The sequence below is a fragment of the Emys orbicularis genome, chromosome 9 (genome assembly GCF_028017835.1).
Source record: "Emys orbicularis isolate rEmyOrb1 chromosome 9, rEmyOrb1.hap1, whole genome shotgun sequence".
Taxonomy (NCBI): domain Eukaryota; kingdom Metazoa; phylum Chordata; order Testudines; family Emydidae; genus Emys; species Emys orbicularis.
The window spans coordinates 107801284-107824763 of record NC_088691.1 but is presented as its reverse complement, the minus strand read 5'-3'; the positions used below and the strand labels follow the sequence as shown (position 1 = coordinate 107824763).

The window sequence follows — 23480 nt, the reverse complement described above, 5'->3', positions numbered from 1 at the left end:
CAGGATGACTATGAGTCGGCAATGTGACATGGCTGTGAAAAAGGCTAATGCGATCTTGGGATGCGTTAGGCGAGGTATTTCTAGTAGGGACAGGGAGGTGCTGCTTCCGTTATACAAGGCGCTGGTGAGACCTCATTTGGAGTACTGTGTGCAGTTCTGGTCTCCTATGTTTAAAAAGGATGAACTCAAACTGGAACGGGTACAGAGAAGGGCCACTAGGATGATCCGAGGAATGGAAAACCTTTCCTATGAAAGGAGACTCGAGGAGCTCGGTTTGTTTAGCCTAACCAAAAGAAGGCTGAGGGGGGATATGATTGCTCTCTTTAAATATATCAAAGGGATTAATACAAAGGAGGGAGAGGAATTATTTCAGCTTAGTAGTAATGTGGACACGAGAACGAATGGATATAAACTGGCCGTGGGGAAGTTTAGGCTTGAAATTAGACGAAGGTTTCTGACCGTCAGAGGGGTGAAATTTTGGAACAGCCTTCCGAGGGAAACGGTGGGGGCGAAGGACCTCTCTGGCTTCAAGATTAGGCTTGATAAGTTTATGGAGGGAATGGTTTGATGGGATAACGTGATTTTAGTCAATTAGGCATTAACGTGCCATCGCGGGTAGAATGAGGGTCCGGCTGTAGAATCTTGCCTGTATGCTCGGGGTTCTGCTGATCGCCATATTTGGGGTCGGGAAGGAATTTTCCTCCAGGGTAGATTGGCAGAGGCCCTGGAGGTTTTTCGCCTTCCTCCGAAACATAGGGCAGGGGTCGCAGGCTGGAAGATTCTGTTGTGGGTGGGTCAGCTTTTGTGGCCTGCATCATGCGGGAGGTCAGACTAGATGACCATATTGGTCCCTTCTGACCTTAAAGTCTATGAGTCTATGAGTGTAAATATAATGTAACTGGAATATGATTTATGCAATAGGTCTCTTGTAAGGTATCATTACAAAGCTTATAATCTACTGAGTGTGTTCATCCTATTTGTATGTATGTATCATTGTATCTAAAACTACAAATATGAAGTTAACTCTGAGGTCCTATTGTAATTATGCCAAGTGTGGGCTGTTAATGGTGGTTTAGAATCTTGATGGCAACCATTGACTAGGACAATTGGCTGTAGATGGTTTATTTACCTGCAAGCCTTCTTGTGGAGGTAGGGGCCAGCCTGTGGGTAATGAAGAATGAGGTCTTACAATGACATCTGATCATATCACCTTGTATTGGAATCCATCTTAAACCTGGTGCTTTTCCATTTAGGAGGGGTGAGGACCCCGAGAGACAAAAGATTCCCACCTTATGCCAAAGATAAAAGGGGGTGGAACAGAACAAAGGCATCCAGTCATGAGAAATCCCCTAGTTACCACCTGAGCTGGAACAAGGACTGTACCAGAGGAAAAGACTGGGCCCAGACTAGGAAGGAGTCTAGTCTGTGAAAGAAGCTTATTGGAACATCTCTGAGGGTGATAATTACCTGTATTCAGTTTCTTAATATATTAGGCTTGGACTTGCGTGTTTTGTTTCATTTTTCCTGGTAACTTACTTTGTTCTGTCTGTTATCACTTGAAACCACTTAAATCCTACTTTTTATACTTAATAAAATCACTTTTGTTTATTAACAAACCCAGAGTAAGTGATTAATACCTGGGGGAGCAAACAACTGGCCATATCTCTCTATCAGTGTTATAGAGGACGGACAATTCATGAGTTTACCCTGTATAAGCTTTAAACGGATTTGGGGTTTGGATTCCATTGGGTGTCTGGGTGCTGGAGAGGTGACCTGCTGAGCAGTTTTTGGTTAGTCTGCAGCTTTGGGGGTGTGGACCAGACCTGGGTCTGTGTTGAAGCCGGTTAGCGTGTCTGGCTCAACAAGGCAGGGTTCTGGAGTCCCAAGCTGGTAGGGAGGCTCAGAGGTAGTTTCAGCAAATCAAGTGACAGTCCCAAGGGAGTCTCTGTGACTGAACCCGTCACAATACCTTTTTTCCTCCCTCTCAAATATGCAAAACATGGTTGGGGTAACATTGTGCTAGAGTCTAGATAGACATCTAGTAAAAGACAGTCCTGCCCCAATAACATAAGTAACAGTGTCTTTTGAAAGTTGTAAAATGTGCCCATTGCACAATCTTCCAGAATATGTGTTGGAATTATCAATAATATTTGAAATTAATAATATGGGAGACCACCAGACATTAATTTAACTATAATTCCTTTATTAAGTCCAAAGGCCAAATGGTATTTTATACAATTGCTCTAAACATGCCTAACAACCTAAAAATAAAAAATAAGCAGTCACTACACCCAGTACAGTAACAAAGTAGTTGTAAGCATCTGATCAGTATACTTACTTAGAGACACACCAGACCTAAGTAAAAAACATCTAATCTATGTACTCCAGCAGGGTCTCACAAACAACCTTCAGATTCATGGCTCTCTTTATATCCTTCAGCTAATTTGCTATCTTGAGCAAAAATCCCATTTGAAGCAGTTTATCCTTGCTATTTTCCTTCCTCCAAGACCTTCCCTTCTTATCTCCTCCCCACTCCTTGCTTATCAGCAGAACGGTGGGAAGGTTCGTGTTTGTTTCTTTTAAGACAGTTTTTATTTGTTTGTTACTGTAGCTCTTTATTTTATTGGTTACTTTTGGAACCAAACATCCTTCCCACACTACAAGCAATAAGTAATACTACTTATTCTCATGGCCTCTACCCCGATATAACACTGTCCTCGGGAGCCAAAAAATCTTACTGCGTTATAGGTGAAACCGCATTATATCGAACTTGCTTTGATCCGCTGGAGCACCCAGCCCCACCCCTCGGAGCGCTGCTTTACCGCGTTATATCTGAATTCGTGTTATATCGGGTCGCGTTATATCGGGGTAGAGGTGTATATTATTTTCTTAACCAGACTTAAGCTAACTTTAATTATTTTATTGTCATAATTATCCCCACAATATGCATGAAAGCGTAAAATAAGATATGCAATTTATTGGCAGAATGCAATTGTTCTTTCCCCACAATCAGTTTGCTGGATCAGAAAGAAGGCCCCGAGTCAGTTTAAATTCAGGCTATTTATCTAAAAGGCTACACTTTGTTTGTTGGTCTCTAGAGAATCCAGTTTGAACCAATATATGTGAGCCTCTCCAAGTAGTGGTAACTCTGGAGATGTTACAACCTGAGTAAATTTTCCAAATCACCCCCACTGTTCTTAGTTCCTGGAGAAGCTGTGTTCGCCCACCCCCATGGAATTACATACAGTGTCTGGCCCACAATGTTACATATACTTAATACAGTAAGATCTTCCAAAGATATTGCAGTAAATTGCCATAACTGTCACAGCAGGCATCTTATATACAGTAGTAATACTTTGCATTTATAGTGCCCCTTTCATCTGAAGATCTCAAAGAACTTTACACTGTTGGGTGGGGTAAGTATTAACCCCACTTTACAGATAGGTAAAATGAGTCACAGAAAGATTAAATAACTTGCCAGAGCAAGTCCCTGGCTGTGGTGGGGGCAGAAAGAAACTTCAGTATTAAAATAGCCCTCAGAATGTGCTATTTGAAAGAATTATCTAAAATTGTATGTTACTATCTTAATGGGCAATACATCATAATACAGAGGTCTATTAACCTCATTTCTCCCCATGCAGTTTCAGTTGGAGATGGTATTTCTCACTGCCTATTTTTAATTTGTGTAATGTTGCTGTGTGCTGAAGAGTAATCATGGTCCATTACAGTAGTAGCTGAATTTCATGTGTATACTTAATTTGTATAACATTTTGTATGCTTGAGGATGAAGAGTGCTATTGAAATAAGATTAAATCTGACACACATAGAGGCACATCCTGCATCCTTTGCACACCTAAAAACTCCACTTGATGTCAGTAGGCATTTTAGATATGCAAGGTATACGGGCCCACGTATAAACAGCAAAGATCTACCTGGTAAGAGAGGAAAGATGGGTTTGAGATTAAGGAGATGGATTGGCACTCAGGAGAGACAGGTTCTGTTCTTGGATCTGCCATAGGCTGCCTCTGTGACCATAGAAAAGCCACACGATCTCAGTGTACCATGGAGAATAATAGTTCACTACATCAAATGAGAGCTATAAGACTTTCAGATACTATGGTGATGGAGGTTATATACGTTCCAAGATATAGAAAAGAAGTACAGTTCTTTACTAAGAGCCTTCACTGAATTCTGCTATGAACACCAAGGAAGGTCTGAAATATTAAACATGGTTCTGAAAAGTCAGTACAACACCCCCCCAACTATAACACAAAACACATGGAACAAGATTCTTTCCAGAAATGTGTAGCAGCATAGAAAACAATAGAATTAACCTGACAAATACATTTGGTACAGTATCAAGGTGTTTTCATAACTTCTTCTAATGTTACATAAAACAGCAAAGCAAACAAATACACATAACCTACATGCATTTCCACAATTAGGAAAAACAGCTTCCCCCCCTAGTATAAAGTGCTTTGCAGAGACCAAAAACTATTTACATTGATCAGAATGCCAAGCATGGACATCATCATCTGTGAATTTCTGTGAAATCTGGCAAACAATGATAAATTCTTCATATTGGGACTTGGTCTTGATTTCCTTTTATAATTTGGCCCCATAAACTATCTTCATAGTCCATTATTTGGTCTGCTTGTAAAATTGGCATTTAAGATCTGAAACTGTATGTACCATGCCCTTCGTGTAGTATGACTGGCATTTGAACAAGTCCCATTTATCATCTGAAAGAGACAGGCTTGACATATAAGGTTTGGATCAGGATTAATATTTCCCCAAAGTCTGGAAGTGTTTGTCCATAATGGCCAGAACCAAACTCCTATATCCAAAGGGGGTCACCTGTGAAATTTCTGTCCAGATCTTGGTTCAACTTCTGCAATTCCCCTCGCTGTAGTTCAGGGATCTATGGGTTCAGGTTCAGATCCACTCCTAATAGGCAATTTAAAATATACTGTTTCCACAAATAAATGGCCTTGTAGCAGGAAAAGATAAATGAACAGTAAGACTAAGCAGTGGCTGGTTTGGGGATTGAACCTGGGGCTTCCATTCCTAGGATCTGACTTGCTAGTGATAAAACATTAGACATTACTAGACAATGAAACTAATCCCACTCCCTTTTCAAGGACATGATACAATCCGTTGAGAGGATATATCTGATCATGCACCATCCTGTAACGGAGGTGCTCATAAAGATGAATTCTATATCATGACTGGAGCCTGCTGTAACTACTGGGAGGAGGCCCTGAATGCTTAACTGCAGTATTAATGCATATAAATAAAAAGTATAATCCAAAGAGATATAATAAAAGAAATAAAAAAACAAAACAATATACCTGACACAAGAAGAACTGACCCAAAACCATCTGGAAAGTTTTGTGGAGAGAACTTCAGCCTTTTTTCTCTGATTTTGTCCTCTCCCAGCAGGAAAATTATCCTGGTGTAAAAACAATGCTGGAGATCGAACGACCTCACACTTAGATAGCATGCATCCAGAATAGGGCTGAGGAACACTGGTGAGGGTAATAGTGGGGGGACAATATGGGGAAGTTTGCACTCCCACTGCTTGTGCTGTACTTGTGTCTGTGAATAAAGGGAGAGAACATCAATCTCCAGGACTGTTGATCGAGCAACTTTCACCAGAACAAAATAAAATTAAAAAGTGAAACATAAATCCTCTAATAACTAAATGCTCTGTTCATTTCTGTCTATCTGAAGGATGTATAGTCCTAACTGACTTCTCCATTTTTCACTGAATAGAAAGGATATTTGTGGTGGATCTTCCATTGTCAAGTGTGGAAATATTAATGTCTCATTCTTGAACAGAACCCCACATTTTTGTATTGTTGTTCTGACTGTACCGGGGGTTATAACAAAAAAATGACAAGTTCTTTCTTTATCAGTCTCTCTAGTCCCACAGGCAATCTTGTTTGCTAATTGTCCCAGAGTTTGGCAGAGGGTGTTTTCTTCAGTTCCAGCCATATCAATTATTTCTACTAGTGGGTCTCTCTTATTGATACTGAGCAGAAACCTGGGAGGCATATAAGTGTGAGCAAAGAGTAGAGTATAGTGCGCTGGATGGTTCAGGGACTCTGTAGAATGTATGAGCTGTTCTAAATGAGACAGGCATGGGATCAGCCCTCCCTGGTGTAAGCATCCAAACAAAAGGGCACCAAGAACATTGAAAATAATAATGATGGGTTTCCACTTCAGGGTTCTATTCTGCGGTGCGATCAATAGGACTAGTGGTAAAATAAGAGGAATGAGGAATCGAGGTTCTTGGTGGTTGAACAGGGAAAGAAATGCCAAAGGAACAAAATAGAATAATAATAATGTTGGATTGCCCTTGGCAAGCACCAACATTGTAGGTGACCTATGATTATGTAGTCTGATCCATGATAATTGATGGATGTTTATTTTCAGCATTTTTAAACCAACACTGATAGCCAGAATGTGCAGGATCCCAAAGAGCATTATACCATTGATTGCAAAATGAGTTAATCTTGGGTGAATCCCATGCTGTGCAAGATTATGGGGATTAAGATTATAGCGGAGAAAATTAAAAGGGGTCACTATTACATTCTGATTTATTTGAGCTATGGTGCTTAACAGGCCATTCTTTTTAATGCTGTATAGGCTAATCTCTGATCCAATGGAGGTAAAATATAATGTGTCAGCTGCTGTGAAGATGATGGCAGTGAAAGCTGTGCTTGAAACAAGCTTCAAGAGGTGGTTTGCAATAGTTTTAATGCTGTGCTGAGAAGCGGCATTTAAAACTGCCCAGTAAAGCAGTGGCATTAAAGCAAATGCCAGAAAAGTTGGCCTGTTGAAAAACCCAGCAACTGTTATAATCCCTATGAGACTGCTACTGGTAGGTTTCGCCTGGCTGATGTCTGTTCCATAACCAACTGCTTTTGGAGATACTAGTACCATCAGCAGGGCAAACAGAAGTCCTTCAAGTGTGTTAGTAAACGTTCTTGTGTAAAATACTAGTGTGACATAGGACCCAGCAAGCAGAACCAGGGCGTTCCACCGATCTGCACCCCAGAAAGGAGCTAGCCGATACACGCTATAGTCAAGTATGAAAGAAAAGGTGGTGAGGAGAAGGCGAGGTGACACAAGAAGGGTGTAGCTGTTGATGCCATTTGACCACATGCCCAGCTGTTGCAAAGACTTGATCATCCAGTAGGTAATGCCAGATGTAATTAATGGGAACACAACTGTTCTACAAGGAGAACTGGAAAGGAATTCCCAGGGATAATAGACTTGTAGGTCTAAAATATCTCCTGTGGAGGGAGAAGAAAAGCAGATGACACATTTTGGGAAATTGACCAGTATACATGCATTAAAAATACAGTTTGCTATGAGAAGCAGCATGGTTTAGTGGACAATAATACTGTAACAAAACTATAACCATCTAGGACCTGTAACAAAACTATAACCATCTAGGACTTCAGAGTAGTTATTATGTTGTCCACCATGGCTATTTAGAACTTCATAGTGAGAACAGAAAGAAATCAGATCTTCCTGTTTCTAAAATAAAAACGTCTACCATCTGAGCTGCTCCAGCCCTGGCAGCTGCTCTGGTTGTGGGGGCTGCTTCAGCCTTAGGGCCTGCTCCGGCCATAGGGGCTGCTCCGGCTCCAGCCGCTGCTCCAGCCCTGGAGACTGACCCAGCCCTGACTGCTCGGGCTGCTCCAGTCCTGGCTCCTGCTCTGGCCCTGGGGGCTCTCCAGCCCCCTGCCGCTGCTCCAGCCTTAAGGGCTGCCACTGTTCCAGCCCCGGCTGCTGTTCCTGCGGTGGGGGCTGCTCCTGCAGCCAGAGCAGAAGCTGAAGAACTCACAAAGGTCTGTTAAAGTCACAGAATCCGTGACCACCATGGAAAAATCATATCCTTAATTATAATACACCTCTACCCCGATATAACGTGACCCGATATAACACGAATTCGGCTACAATGCGGTAAAGCAGCACTCCAGGGGGGGCGGGGCTGCGCACTCCGGCGGATCAAAGCAAGTTCGATATAACGCGGTTTCACCTATAATGTGGTAAGATTTTTTGGCTCCCGAGGACAGCATTATATCGGGGTAGAGGTGTACATACAGAACCCACCTTACATGGGGGTTGTGAGGATTCATTAGTACTTGTATAGTGCTTTTTGTAGATGAAAATTATTATGTGAAGGCTAAGTATTATTAATTTAAAAATGTTCAAATGGAAAGTTCGGTTCTCAAAATATTTTCAAACAACCTGCCCATTTTATATAAATATACTAGATATAGCTTTGTTATTAATCAATTATAATTCCTAGATAATAGAATTAGGGTCCAATGCTACAGTCACCCAACATGCAGAATATCCATTAGCTTCAATAGGTGTTCTGCATACAGAGAGCCTGAAGAATTCAGAGATTTTTAAGGCCAGAAGGGACCACTGTGATCACCTAATCTGACCACTTGCTTAACAAAGTATATAGAATTTCACTCAATATTTGCTGCATCAAGCCCAATAGCTGTGCATTGTGTGAAGAATTACTTCCTTTTGTTTGTTTTACACCTCCTGCCTATTAATTTTATTAGGTTCTTGTGTCATGTGAAGGGGTAAATAACACTTCCTTATTCACTTTCTCTAGACCATTCACAATTCTGTGGACTTCTACCATACACCCCCCCCCCTTAGTCTTCTCTTTTCCCAGCTGAATAGTCACAGTCTTTTTAATCTCTCTGGCAAGCTGTTCCATAAGCCTAATCATTTTTGTTGCCCTTCTCTGCACCTTATCCATTTCCAGTATATCTTTTTTGAGATGGGGGTGGAGGGAACCAGAACAGCACACTGTATTAAAGGTGTGGGCATAAAATGGATTTATATAGTGGCACTATGATCTTTTCTATCTTATTATCCATCCCTTTCCTAATGGTGTCTAACATTCTGTTAGCTTTTTAGACTTTCGCTGCACATTAAGCAGATGTTTTCAGAGAACTATCCACAATGACTTCAAGATCTCTCTCTTGAGTGGTAACTGCTAATTTAGATCACATCATTTTGTATTTAGAGTTGGGATTATATTTTCCAATGTGCATTACTTTGCATTTATCAACCTTAAATTTCATCTGCCATTTTGTTACCCATACACCCAGTTTTGTGAGATCCCCATTGTTACTCTTTGCAGTCTGCTTTAGACTTAACTATACTGTATCATCTGCAATCTTTGCCACCTCACTATTTACTCCTTTTTCCAGATCATTTATAAATATGTTGAACAGTACAGTTCACTGGAGGACACTGCTATTCACCGCTCTCCATTCTGAAAACTGACCATTTATTCCTATGCTTTGTTTCCTGTCTTTTAACCAGTTACTGATCCATGAGATGACTTTCCCTCTTTTCCCATGACTGCTTATTTTGCTTAATAGCATTTGGTGAAGGATCTTGTCAAAGGCTTTCTGAATGTCCATGTACACTATATCTACTTGTAGCGAAGTGAAGACTCACCGGCACGGCGCCTCCTGCTGGTCATCTGTGAATTAGCTGTCCAGCATACTGAGCGCCTCCTACTTGCCGGTGTCTCACCTGCCACTGGCCCCCATGTCCCTCCTGGACCCCAGTGCCCTTTTCCTCATGGTTCTGCCCACCACAGTACCCCCCACACTCTGGGTCTCCCCTCCCAGGGGAACCCCCAACCCTCTAAACCCACCTTGCCTCAGAGGCTACTGCCAGTCATCATCTAGCCCCCGCTCACTGGGGCAGACTGCAGTCTGTAATGGCCACTCATCATTGGTAAGGGGTTAGGACCTGCTGCCTCTGCCTATTCCCAGGCTGCACCTCTGTAACCCCAGTACCTTCATAGGCCTTCAACAAGCTGCCTTTGCCTTTGCCCTTCCCCTGCACTGCTCTGCTCTGCTTCAAGTACCTTGCTCCCAGGCAGCTAGCCCTTCCCACTCCAGGGCTAGAGTAAGACTCCTACAGCTCCTGGCCCACAGCCCTCTTATCAGGGCCAGCTGGGCCCTGATTGAGCTGGCCACACCTGTGGTCAGCACTCACTCAGCTGCTCTCACTGCTTTTAATCCCTTTTACCCAGGAGTGGGGCAGCCACCCCACTACACTACTGCATCACCCCTTTCCATATGTTTGTTGAACCCCTCTAAGAATTCTAATAGATTGGTGAGGCATGATTTCCCTTACATAAGCCATACTGACTCTTTCCCAACAAACCATGTTCGTCTATGCATCTGATAATTCTGTTCTTCACTATAGTTTCAATCAATTTGCCTGATACTGAAGTTAGGTTAACCAGTCTGTAATAGTCAGGATCGCCTTTGGGGCCTTTTTTAAAAATTGGCATCACATTGGCTATCCTCCAGTCATCTGGTACAGAAGCTGTTTTAGGCCATTGGTTTACATTCCACAGTTAGTAGCTCTGCAATTACATATGTGAGTTCGTTCAGAACACTTGGATGAATACCATCTGGTCCTGGTGACTTATTAATGTTTAATTTATCTATTTGTTCCAAAACCTCCTCTATCAACAACTCAATCTGGGACAGTTCCTCAGATCTTTCACCTAAAAAGAATGGCTCAGGTGTGGGAATCTCTCCCACACCCTCTGCAGTGGAGAGACAGATGCAAATAATTCATTTAGCTTCTCTGCAATGGCCATATCTTCCTTGAGTGCTCCTTTAGTACCTGGATTGTCCAGTGGCCCCACTGATTGTTTGGCAGGTTTCCTGCTTGTGATGTATTTAATTTTTATTTTTTTTGTCTGTTAGTTTATGTGTCTTTTGCTAATTGCTCTTCAAATTCATTTTTGCCCTGCGTAATTATACTTTTACACTTGACTTGCCAGAGTTTGTGGTCCTTTCTATTTTCCTCAGTAGGATTTGACTTTCAATTTTTAAGGGATGCCCTTTTGCCTCTAACTGCCTCTTTTATTCTGTTATTTGGCCATGACAGCATTTTCTTTTGGTCCTTTTTTTTTAAAATCTGGAGTATACATTTAATTTGACCCCTTTTTATGGTGTTTTTAAAGAGTTTCCATGCAGCTTCCTGGAATTTCATTCTTGTGACTATTCCTTTTGATTTCTGTTTAACTAGCTTCCTCATTTTTATGTAACTCCCATTTTTTAAGTTAAATGCTACAGTGATGGGCTTCTTTGGTATTTTGCCCCCCACAAGGATTTTAAATTAAATTACATTATGGTCACTATTATCAAGCAGTTCAGCTATATTCACTTCTTGGACCAGATCCTGTGCTCTGCTTTGTAGGTTTTAGGAGCAATAGGCGGATTTGCTGTTTATAGATTGAAGACCAGTACGGGGGGGCCATCTATGGACTGTTGTGTTTGTGTATATTCTCACATAATCAGAATAGCACAATAATCCAATCAGAATCCAGCTGTACAATTACATGCTTTATAAACATTAATAATTTTAGCCTCAGAGTATATTGTCCTGGTGAGGTAGCAAGTACTATATTATTCTAATGTTACAGATGGGAAAACTGAAGCAGAGAGGTTCAGTTACCTGGTCAGAGTCACACTGCCTGTCAATGGGACAGCCAACTGCTCAACAATGCTGCCTTTTTACATCTGATAATGTGAATAATGTAATGTTTCCTGCTTAAACCACTAGAATGTAGAGAATTAATATAAACTGGGTTTCTAAAAATAACCATGCACAAATGCAGGAAAATTTACCTGCCATGACCTCAGGTGATTGGAAGAATTCATCAGGATGAAGGTAACCTGTCTGAGGAAGAAGACACCAGAAAATTCGGAGCAGAGCAAGAATCCCCCAAAAAGTCTTGGCTGACATCCTAAGTTCACTCCACTTGCCAGAACTGAATGACGTCTGGGCAGTCACAGACTTGGACTATTAGAAACATCAGTTGCCATGGGATCAGTAACTTTGACCCTGAAATGGACAAAAAGTTTATTACAAGAACAAATCTTGCCCATCAAAGAGAGCAAAACATTGTCAATCATTCCTAAAACTATAAAGCAAAGGTAGACGGAAGTATGAATGAAAACTAATTAGGGATAAAGTCTCCCCTCTGATGTACAGGTTTATGGCTAATATTGGCCTTGAATAGGTGACAACCTTGCACAGCCAAGTGTGGAATTTGGCCTTTATGGACACATTCTCACAGCTGGGCACACAGGATGTACACACAAAAATATGGATATACCTATCACACCTTTTTCCTTAAAAACATGAAGTAACTGTAGGCCCCCAGTATCCATTTGCAAGCTCATTTTACTCAATTTGCATGCTCAAAGAGTGTATCCGCATTTTTACAGACTTACCTACTGTGCTCAGCTGTGAAAATAGATTATTTCCTAATAAAATTAATACAACCCACTTAAAACTATGAGAGCATGTACAATATGAGTATAGGGACAGCCCAACAGGAATGAATGGACAGCATTTCTTTCTTTCAGTATACATAGATTAGATTAAATGTTTATCGATTTTCATAAAGAAACAGACAATGAAAAGTACAAAAATGTAAATGACTTACAGCTTGTATGTTTCCAACGACAGTTTATATTTCTTAAGGTACAGTGACACTTTGATACTCTTAGACCTTGCCTACACAACAGCAAAGTATAGTTCTAAGACCCATTTGGGCCTCCTAATATACGTGTAAAATACCTTGAGTCCACAGACAAAAGTGCTCAAACAGTATACATGCATGTTTGGATTAGACACAAATTAAAGACATCTCAATGTGATCAGAAGTCATTACTCCAAGAGCAGAAAGGCCCCTATATAAAAATTGACACACACACCCCCCGCCCCCAAATTGAGATTTTAGAATGAAAAGACTTTATTCTGACTGAGTTAAAGTCCAATGTTTCACCTAAATTATGTGCGAAAATAATGCTGGTGAAAGTTGAGTAGATTAAGGGGGGGGACAATACAAGTGCAGCTTGTGCATTGTTAGTTCATCATTGTTAGTTCTTAATTGTTAGTTTTAAGTGATTTCTATGTTAGCTTTTATAGTATTTCTGTAGCTTTTAGCTCTAGCGTCTTCTACGTCCTGGAGGTAAAATTTAGGCTGCTAGGTAAGAGACTGAAGTCCAGGACCTCCACGGTAGCATTCTCTGAAATGCTTCCAGTTCCAAATGCAGGGCCAGTTAGACAGGCAGAACTGCAGGGTCTCAATGTGTGGATGAGACGATGGTGCTTGTGCCCGCCCACCTCCCAGGCTTTCCAATAAGCCAGTCCTGCCACTCTGAGCGGCCTGGTAAGGGGGCGGGGAGAGGGAGGGTTGGATAAGGGGCAGGAGGTCCCAGGGGGCAGTCAGGGGACAGGGAGTGGTTGGATGGGGCGGAGGTTCTGGGGGGGCGGTCAGGAGACAGGGAGCGGGGGGGGGGTTGGATAGGGGGTGGGGTCTCGGGAGGGGGCAGTCAGGGGACAAGGAGCAGGGGGGGTTGGATGGAGAGGTCCCGGGAGGGGGTGGTCAGGGGACAAGGAGCAGGGGGGGTTGGATAGGGAGTGGGGTCCTGGGGGGGCAGTTAGGGGTGGGGGTCCCGAGAAGGGGCGGTCAGGGGACAAGGATCAGTGGGGATTGGATGATGGTAAAGGAGAGGTGGGGGGCGTGACGGTTTCTCAAAAATTAAAAAGGGGATGTGATGCCAAAAAGTTTGGGAACCACTGTTCTATACCTTGGGGGAGCATGCTGTAACCCCTGTATTCCTCATTTTCATCTAATCATGATCTGACATATAAAGCATGCCTTGTAAGGTATCAGGAGAAAGGTTATGATCTGCTGAAAGTCATTTCTCTATCCATATATGTGTATCATTAATGCATATGATGTTTTGAGAATTGTGTAGTATGATTATCATTAAAACATGCTGTAAGTTGGGGAATCAGCCAGCTATTAGCTCCCCAGAAGCAACACCAAGGAAAGTAACCAGCACCTGGGTGGGGTGTCAATCAACCCATCAACAGCCATTGTCCAGCAAGGGAGCTACAATGCAGTAACTCATCTGCATGAGGTCACACCACGGGAATTGCTCAACCTTGCTTGGAGAGACTCAGTAATGCTCACCTGACTCTGAAGGGGGAGCAAAGCCAAGAGGGAAGAAAGGACATGATAAAAGGGAGAGACATTTGCCATGCTGGCTCTCTCTCTTCCACCTACATCTACAGACACCACCACCACCACTAAGCAACTGAAGCGCTGATCAAAGGGGAGAGCCTGGTTGAAGAGCAGTCAGCCTGTGGTGATAAGCCTGTCCTCGATTACAGACAGCCTCCCAACCTGAAGCAAATACTCACCAGCAACTACACACCACACAACAAAAACACTAACCCAGGAACCAATCCCTGCAACAAACCCTGTTGCCAACTCTGTCCACATATCTAGTCAAGGGACACCATCATAGGACATAACTACATCAGGCACACCATCAGGGGCTTGTTCACCTGCACATCTACCAATGTGATCTATGCCATCATGTGCCAGCAATGCCCCTCTGCCATGTACATTGGCCAAACCGGACAGTCTCTACGCAAAAAAATAAATGGACACAAATCAGACATCAAGAATTATAACATTAAAAAACCAGTAGGAGAACACTTCAATCTCCCTGGACACTCAATAACAGACTTAAAAGTGGCAATTCTTCAAGAAAAAAACTTCAAAAACAGATTCCAACGAGAAACTGCAGAACTGGAATTAATTTGCAAACTGGACACCATCGAATTAGGCCTGAATAAAGACTGGGAGTGGATGGGTCACTACAAAAACTAATTTCCCCCTGCTGATACTCACACCTTCTTGTCAACTGTTTGAAATGGGCCACCTTGATTACATTGGCCTCATTAGCACTACAAAAGTGATTTTTCCTCCCTTGGTATTCACCCCTTCTTGTCAACTGTTGAGACTAGCCCACTTCCACCTTAACTGAATTGTCTCGTTAGCACTGACCCCCCCCCAACTTGGTAAGGCAACTCCCACCTTTTCATGTACTGTGTATTTATACCTGCCTACTGTATTTTCCACTCCATGCATCTGATGAAGTGGGTTTTACCCCACGAAAGCTTATGGCCAAATAAATTTATTAGTCTCTAAGGTGCCACAAGTACTCCTTGTTGTTTTTCCTGTGGTGAGAAGCATCTAAGTTTGTAAGGACATTGAAAGTATTAAGATCAGCTTAGAATGCATTTTGCTTTTATTTCATTTGACCAAATCTGACTTGTTTTGTTTTGACTTATAAGCACTTAAAATCTATCTTTATAGTTAATAAATCTGTTTGTTTATTCTACCTGAAGCAGTGTGTTTGGTTTGAAGTGTGTCAGAGACTCCCCTTGGGATAACAAGCCTGATCCGTATCCCCTTGGGCAGGGCTGGCTCCAGGGTTTTTGCCGCCCCAAACAGGAAAAAAAAAAAAAAAAAGCCGCGATCGCGATCAGCTCTACCGCCGCCGCTTCAGTCTTTGGCGGCAATTTGGCGGCTGGTCCTTCGCTCCGAGAGGAAGTGAGGGACCCGCTGCCGAATTGCTGCCGAAGAGCCGGACATGCCGCCCCTCTCTGTTGGCCGCCCCAAGCACCTGCTTGCTGGGCTGGTGCCTGGAGCCGGCCCTGCCCTTGGGATAACAAGCCTGGTACATATACAAGCAGGTATAACTGGACATTGCAAGACGGAGGTTCCTTGGGTTGTGTCGGGGACCAGAGATATTGGCTAGTGTCATTCGGTTGAAAGTAGCTGGGAGCAGCTTACATGTCAAAGGCTGTGCGTGAACAGCCCAGGAGTGGGGGTTCTCACAGCAGTGCAGGGTAAGGCTGGCTCCCCGAGTCAAGGATTGGAGTGACCTAGCAGATCACCAGTCCAGATAACACCAGAGGGGAACGTCACACCTATAGTAAGATGAGGCCCTGAAACATAAACTCTTGTGTCAGAAGCCTGAACCAAAGTACTTCCAGGCATTGCTAAGCAAAAGCTGGGCTGTGAGCCAGAGGCAGGCCCCACTCACAGAAGTTGGCGAGAAGAGGGTTGTTAGAAGCAGGTGCATCCACACATAAGTGCTAATAAGAGGAACTTGTGCCAAGATGGCATCAGAACACTCCACAGAGATAACAAGGAACAGGCAGGTGCATCTTAAAGACAGGGTCAAAAGGACAACATGATGGATAGATTTGTTTGAACCAACATGTAACGGGAGAAACAGCACCCTAATGAGTAAAGGGGCTGCACCTCAATACATCGGGAGGGATGAGTAATTTGTTCTGCATCTGTATAAGAATAGGTCTGGAAGTGCACATCGTCCAGCCTAGGGGGCAGTCAGTCCCGCCACTGACTGAGCTGTGTCCATTGCCAGGGGACACATATTCGTAGTATGTCCTGTAGCGTCTATAGGAAACTATTACTGTGCTTCGTTTGACAATAAACCTACCCGGGTGCCTTCGTACCTTACTAGAGTCTATGGTCTTTGGGGGTTCTCTCGGGGTCTGTGGTGTCAGCTATCTGCGCAGAGCTGGGGCAGCACACAGAGGGAACACGCACGCAGCCGACTGTTATCATCACTGAACAAGAGCAGAGCACCACACCGATAGCTACTGACAACAACACCAGGGTACAAAATATATTGGAAGGTCAGAACAAGTCATGCTGGTGGGGGAGTGGCACTGTATGTGAAAGAAAGTGTAGAATCAAATGAAGTAAAAATCTTAAATGAACCAAACTGTACCATAGAATCTCTATGGATAGTAATTCCATGCTCTAATAATAAGAATATAGCAGTAGGGATATATTACCGACCACCTGACCAGGATGGTGATAGTGACTGTGAAATGCTCAGGGAGATTAGCGAGATTATTACAATAAAAAAATCAATAATAATGGGGAATGTCAACTATCCCCATATTGCCTGGATACATATCACCTCAGGATGGGATGCAGAGATAAAGTTTCTTGATACCTTAAATGACTACTTCTTGGAGCAGCTAGTCCTGGAACCCACAAGAGGAGAGGCAATTCTTGATTTAGTCCCAAGTGGAGCAGAGGATCAGGTCAAAGAGGTGAATATAGCTGGACCGCTTGGTAATAGTGACCATAATACACCTCTACCTCGATATAACGCGATCTGATATAACACAAATTTGGATATAACGCGGTAAAGCAATGCTCCGGGGGGGCGGGGCTGCGCATTCCGGTGGATCAAAGCAAGTTCAATATAACGCGGTAAGATTTTTTGGCTCCCGAGGACAGCGTTATATCGAGGTAGAGGTGTATAATTAAATTTAACATCCCTGTGGCAGGGAAAACACCACAGCGGCCCAACACTGTAGCATTTAATTTCAGAAAGGGAAACTACACAAAAATGAGGAGGTTAGTTAAACAGAAATTAAAAGGTACAGCACCAAAAGTTAAATCCCTGCAAGCTGTGTGGAAACTTTTTAAAGACACCATAATAGAGGCTCAACTTAAATGAATACCCCAAATTAAAAAACATAGTAAGAAAACCAAAAAAGAGCTACAGTGGCTAAACAACAAAGTAAAAGAAGCAGTGAGAGGCAAAAAGGCATCCTTTAAGAAATGGAAGCTAAATCCTAGTGAGGAAAATAGAAAGGAGCATAAACTCTGGCAAATGAAGTGTATAAATATAATTAGGAAGGCCAAAATAGAATTTGAAGAACAGCTAGCCAAAGACTCAAAAAGTAATAGCAAAAAAAATTTTAAGTACATCAGAAGCAGGAAGCCTGCTAAACAATCAGTGGGGCCACTGGAAGATTGAGATGCTAAAGGAGAACTCAAGGACAATAAGGCCATTGCGGAGAAACTAAATGAATTCTTTGAATCGGTCTTCATGGTTGAGGATGTGAGGGAGATTCCCAAACCTGACTCATTCTTTTTAGGTGACAAATCTGAGGAACTGTCCCAGATTGAGGTGTCATTAGCGGAGGTTTTGGAACAAATTGATAAACTAAACAGTAATAAGCAACTCAGACAGGGGAAAAAGGGAGGAGGTGTTGCCTTATATATTAAAAATGTACACACTTGGACATAGGAGACGGAAGTGTTGAGAGTCTCTAGGTTAGGGCAAAAGGGGTAAAAAACAAGGGTGATGTCATGCTAGGAGTCTACTACAGGCCACCTAACAACGTGGAAGAGGCTTTTTTTAAACAACTAACAAAATCATCCAAAGCCCAAGATTTGGTGGTGATGGGGGACTTCAACTATCCAGATATATGTTGGGAAAATAACACAGCGGGGCACAGACTATCCAATAAGTTCTTGGACTGCATTGCAGACAACTTTTTATTTCAGAAGGTTGAAAAAGCTACTAGGGGGGAAGCTGTTCTAGACTTGATTTTAACAAATAGGGAGGAACTCATTGAGAATTTGAAAGTAGAAGGCAGCTTGGGTGAAAGTGATCATGAAATCATACAGTTTGCAATTCTAAGGAAGGGTAGAAGGGAGTACAGCAAAATAGAGACAATGGATTTCAGGAAGGCGGATTTTGGTAAGCTCAGAGAGCTGATAGGTAAGGTCCCATGGGAATCAAGACTGAGGGAAAAAACAACTGAGGAGAGTTGGCAGTTTTTCAAAGGGACACTATTAAGGGCCCAAAGGCAAGCTATTCCACTGGTTAGGAAAGATAGAAAATGTGGCAAAAGACCACCTTGGCTTAACCATGAGATCTTGCATGATCTAAAAAATAAAAAGGACTCATATAAAAAATGGAAACTAGGACAGATTACAAAGGATGAATACAGGCAAACAACACAGGAATGCAGGGGCAAGATTAGAAAGGCAAAGACACAAAATGAGCTCAAACTAGCTACGGGAATAAAGGGAAACAAGAAGACTTTTTATCAATACATTAGAAGCAAGAGGAAGACCAAAGACAGGGTAGGCCCACTGCTCAGTGAAGAGGGAGAAACAGTAACAGGAAACTTGGAAATGGCAGAGATGCTTAATGACTACTTTGTTTCGGTCTTCACAGAGAAGTCTGAAGGAATGCCTAACATAGTGAATGCTAATGGGAAGGGGGTAGGTTTAGCAGATAAAATAAAAAAAGAAAAGTTAAAAATCACTTAGAAAAGTTAGATGCCTGCAAGTCACCAGGGCCTGATGAAATGCATTCTAGAATACTCAAGGAGCTAATAGAGGAGGTATCTGAGCCTCTAGCTATTATCTTTGGAAAATCATGTGAGACAGGAGAGATTCCAGAAGACTGGAAAAGGGCATATATAGTGCCCATCTATAAAAAGGGAAATAAAAACAACCCAGGAAACTACAGACCAGTTAGTAGGGAAGATAATGGAGCAAGTAATTAAGGAAATCATCTGCAAACACTTGGAAAGTGGTAAGGTGATAGGGAATAGCCAGCATGGATTTGTAAAGAACAAATCGTGTCAAACCAACCTGATAGCTTTCTTTGATAGGATAACGAGTCTTGTGGATAAGGGAGAAGCTGTGGATGTGGTATACCTAGACTTTAGTAAGGCATTTGATACGGTCTCGCATGATATTCTTATTGATAAACTAGGCAAATACAATTTAGATGGGGCTACTATAAGGTGGGTGCATAACTGGCTGGATAACCGTACTCAGAGAGTTGTTATTAATGGTTCCCAATCCTGCTGGAAAGGCATAACAAGTGGGGTTCCGCAGGGATCTGTTTTGGGACCAGCTCTGTTCAATATCTTCATTAACGACTTAGATATTGGCATTGAAAGTACGCTTATTAAGTTTGCAGATGATACCAAACTGGGAGGGATTGCAACTGCTTTGGAGGACAGGGTCATAATTCAAAATGATCTGGACAAATTGGAGAAATGATCTGAGGTAAACAGGATGAAGTTTAACAAAGACAAATGCAAAGTGCTCCACTTAGGAAGGAACAATCAGTTTCACACATACAGAATGGGAAGAGACTGTCTAGGAAGGAGTACCGCAGAAAGGGATCTAGGGGTTATAGTGGACCACAAGCTAAATATGAGTCAACAGTGTGATGCTGTTGCAAAAAAAGCAAATGTGCTTCTGGGATGTATTAACAGGTGTGTTGTGAGCAAGACACGAGAAGTCATTCTTCCGCTCTACTCTGCGCTGGTTAGGCCTCAACTGGAGTATTGTGTCCAGTTCTGGGCACCGCATTTCAAGAAAGATGTGGAGAAATTGGAGAGGGTCCAGAGAAGAGCAACAAGAATGATTAAAGGTCTTGAGAACATGACCTATGAAGGAAGGCTGAAAGAATTGGGTTTGTTTAGTTTGGAAAAGAGAAGACTGAGAGGGGACATGATAGCAGTTTTCAGGTATCTAAAAGGGTGTCATAAGGAGGAGGGAGAAAACTTGTTCACCTTAGTCTCTAAGGATAGAACAAGAAGCAATGGGCTTAAACGGCAGCAAGGGAGGTTTAGGTTGGATATTAGGAAAAAGTTCCTAACTGTCAGGGTGGTTAAACACTGGAATAAATTGCCTAGGGAGGTTGTGGAATCTCCATCTCTGGAGATATTTAAGAGTAGGTTAGATAAATGTCTATCAGGGATGGTCTAGACAGCATTTGGTCCTGCCATGAGGGCAGGGGACTGGACTTGATGACCTCTCGAGGTCCCTTCCAGTCCTAGAATCTATGAATCTATAAAACTAGGACCAGATGGTATTCACCCAAGAATTCTGAAGTGGAGAGACTGATGCAAAGAATTAATTTAGCTTCCCTGCAATGGTCTAGTCTTCTCTGAGTGCGTCTTTAGCACCTTGAGTGTCCAGTGGACCCACTGACTGAATAGCAGGCTTCCTCCTTTCTGATGTACTTAAAAAGTGTTTGTGTTTTTTGCTAGTTGCTCTTCAAATTTTATGTTGGGCTACCTAATCATATTTTTACATTTGACTTGCCAGAGTTTATGGTCATTTCTATTTTCCTCAGTACTATTTTGACTTCCATTTTTTAAAGGATGCCTTTTTGTCTCTCATCACCTCTTTCACTCTGCTGTTCACTCTGTGAGTTTTTTGTCCTTCTACTATTTTTATTATTATTAATATTATTTTTATTATTTGGGGTATAACATTTATTTTGAGCCTCTGTTATGATTTTTAAATAGTTTCCATGCAGCTTGCAGGCATTTCACTCCTGTCACTGTTCCTTTTCATTTAACTATCTCTCTCATTTTTGTGCCATTCCCCTTTTTGAGTTTAACTCTACTTTGGTGGGGTTTCTTTGATATTTCCCTCCCCCCTCCCCCGCAAAGATGTTAAATTTAATTACATGGTGGTCACTATTATTGAGTGGTGCAGCTATAGCCACCTCTTGGACGAGATCCTGTGATCCATTTAGGACTAAATTCAGAATTGCCTCGCCCAGTGTGGATTCCAGCAATACCTGCTCCAAGAAGAAGTAATTAATGATGTCCAGAAATTTTATTTCTGCATGCATCCCAGCTTGAGATGACATGTACTCAGTCAATATGAGGATAGTTTAACGCCCCCATTGTTATTGGGTTCTCTGTTTTTGTAGCCTTTCTAATCTCCTGAGCATTTCACTATCACCATCACTATCCTGATCAGGTGATCAATAGTATATTCTTACTGCTACAAGCATGCAATTTCTATCCACAGAGATGCTATGGTAAAGTCTGCTTCATTTAAGATGTTTACTATATTTGACTCTATGTTTTCTTTCACATATAGCACAACTCCCCCACCAGGGCAACCTAATCTGTCATTCCTATATATTTTGTATCCTGGTATTACCATGTCCCATTGATTATCATCAGTTCACCAAGTTTCTGTGGTGCCTGTTATATCAATATCCTCACACTGTTGCCATTGTTAACAATTACCATGTTAACTGGGACTAATTATATTCTCACCCTTTAATTCTTTATTGATTGAATCCCATACCATCTTTTCCATTATTTGGGCTGGGATTTTAATCAGAGTAGTTGACTAAATTACCCAGATCATCCTGATTGCCTTTTTGGAATATTGGCATAACATTAGCATTCTTCCAGTTTTATGGAATTTTTCCAGTATTCCAAGATTTAGTAAAAATTAACATCAACAGGACAGCAATCTCCTCAGACAGCTCTTTTAGAACTCTTATGTGCATGTTATTCAAACCTGCTAATTTTAAAATGTTAAGCCCTAGTAGATACTGCTTAACATCTTCCAGAGTTACTAACGGACTGAGAAGTACTTCCTCGTGCCCAAGTGATGTGAGTAAACCATCCTGCTTCTTTCTAAATAAGTAGACAAATATTTATTGAACACTTCTGCCTTTTCTGTATCCTTATTAATAATTTTACTATCTTAATTTAGCAATGGGTCTATACCTTATTACAGGGGTTCCCAAACTTGGTTCGCGGCTTGTTCAGGGTAAGCCTCTGGCGGGCTGTGAGACGCTTTGTTTACCTGAGCGTCCGCAGGTACGGCCGCTCACAGCTCCCAGTGGCCGCGGATCACCGTTCCCGGCCAATGGGAGCTGTGGGAAGCGGCGCGGGCCAGGCCACCGCTTCCTGCAGCTCCCATTGACCAGGAACGGTGAACCATGGCCACTGGGTGCTGCGAGCAGCCGTACCTGTGGATGCTCAGGTAAACAAAGTGTCTTGTGCTTACCCTGAACAAGCCACGAACCAAGTTTGGGAACCCCTGCCTTATTAGGATTTCTTCTGTGCCTGGTGTGGTTAGAAACATCTAGTTATTATCCTTAGCCCTGCCAGCCATGGATTTTTCCCTGATATCTTTAGCCTTCATTATCAATCTTCTACCCTTCATAATTTCTAGTTTATACTGATTGCGAGCTACTTCCCCTTTTTCCATACGTTATATAATGTTTCTCCTTTCTAACTGCTGCCTTTGTAACACCGACAGACCCCAGTCGTCGGCAGGCGGGATCAAACCTGGGACCTCTGGAGCTATATGTGTTAGCTAACAGCCATATGGCTTTTAGCTAAGGTTGTAGAGAGCAAACTCATTAATCTCTCTCTCTCTAAGTGGTCTTGGTGCCACTAGATGGGATAGCCTACCACCACACCCAGGAGGCGTGTGGGTTTCATACTTCCCCTAGCTGAGGAAGCGCGTCCCAAACTTCAGAGCCTGCCCAGTTGAAATCCCGGACAAGCCCCCACTTGTAACGCTGACAGACCCCAATCATTGGGGGGGGGGGCAGGATCAAACCTGGGGTCTCTGGAGCATTTCTCTCTCTCTAAGTGGTCTCGGTACCACTAGATGGGACAGAACACCACACCCAGGAGGTGTGGGGGTTACACCTTTGTGTTGCTTTTTAACCACTATGGGCTTTTAACCAAAGTTGGCCTGATCTGGAATTGTGGCTTTTTGACCATCTCAGTGGTGCTGGAACTAAGGGTGCAGTTGTACCCCCTGGCTTGAAGTAGTAATAACAAACACCAAATACATAGTTTCCACCAGCACCCCCCACTATAAAAATTGTTCCAGCATCCCAATAAACTCTACTTAACCTACTCCCAATTTTCATCAAATTTGCTATATGATT

The 23480-nt window shown here is 42.5% G+C and overlaps 1 protein-coding gene across 1 annotated transcript; it reads right to left on the bottom strand.

Annotated features, from left to right (window-relative positions):
• Nucleotides 1–5700: 5700 nt before the first annotated feature.
• On the bottom strand, nucleotides 5701–11896 carry PIGZ (phosphatidylinositol glycan anchor biosynthesis class Z). The gene is given in 3 exon segments (XM_065411352.1): nucleotides 5701–7301; nucleotides 11709–11869; nucleotides 11871–11896. Coding segments are annotated over 3 exon segments (1788 nt in total).
• Between the last annotated feature and the right edge of the window lie 11584 nt (nucleotides 11897–23480).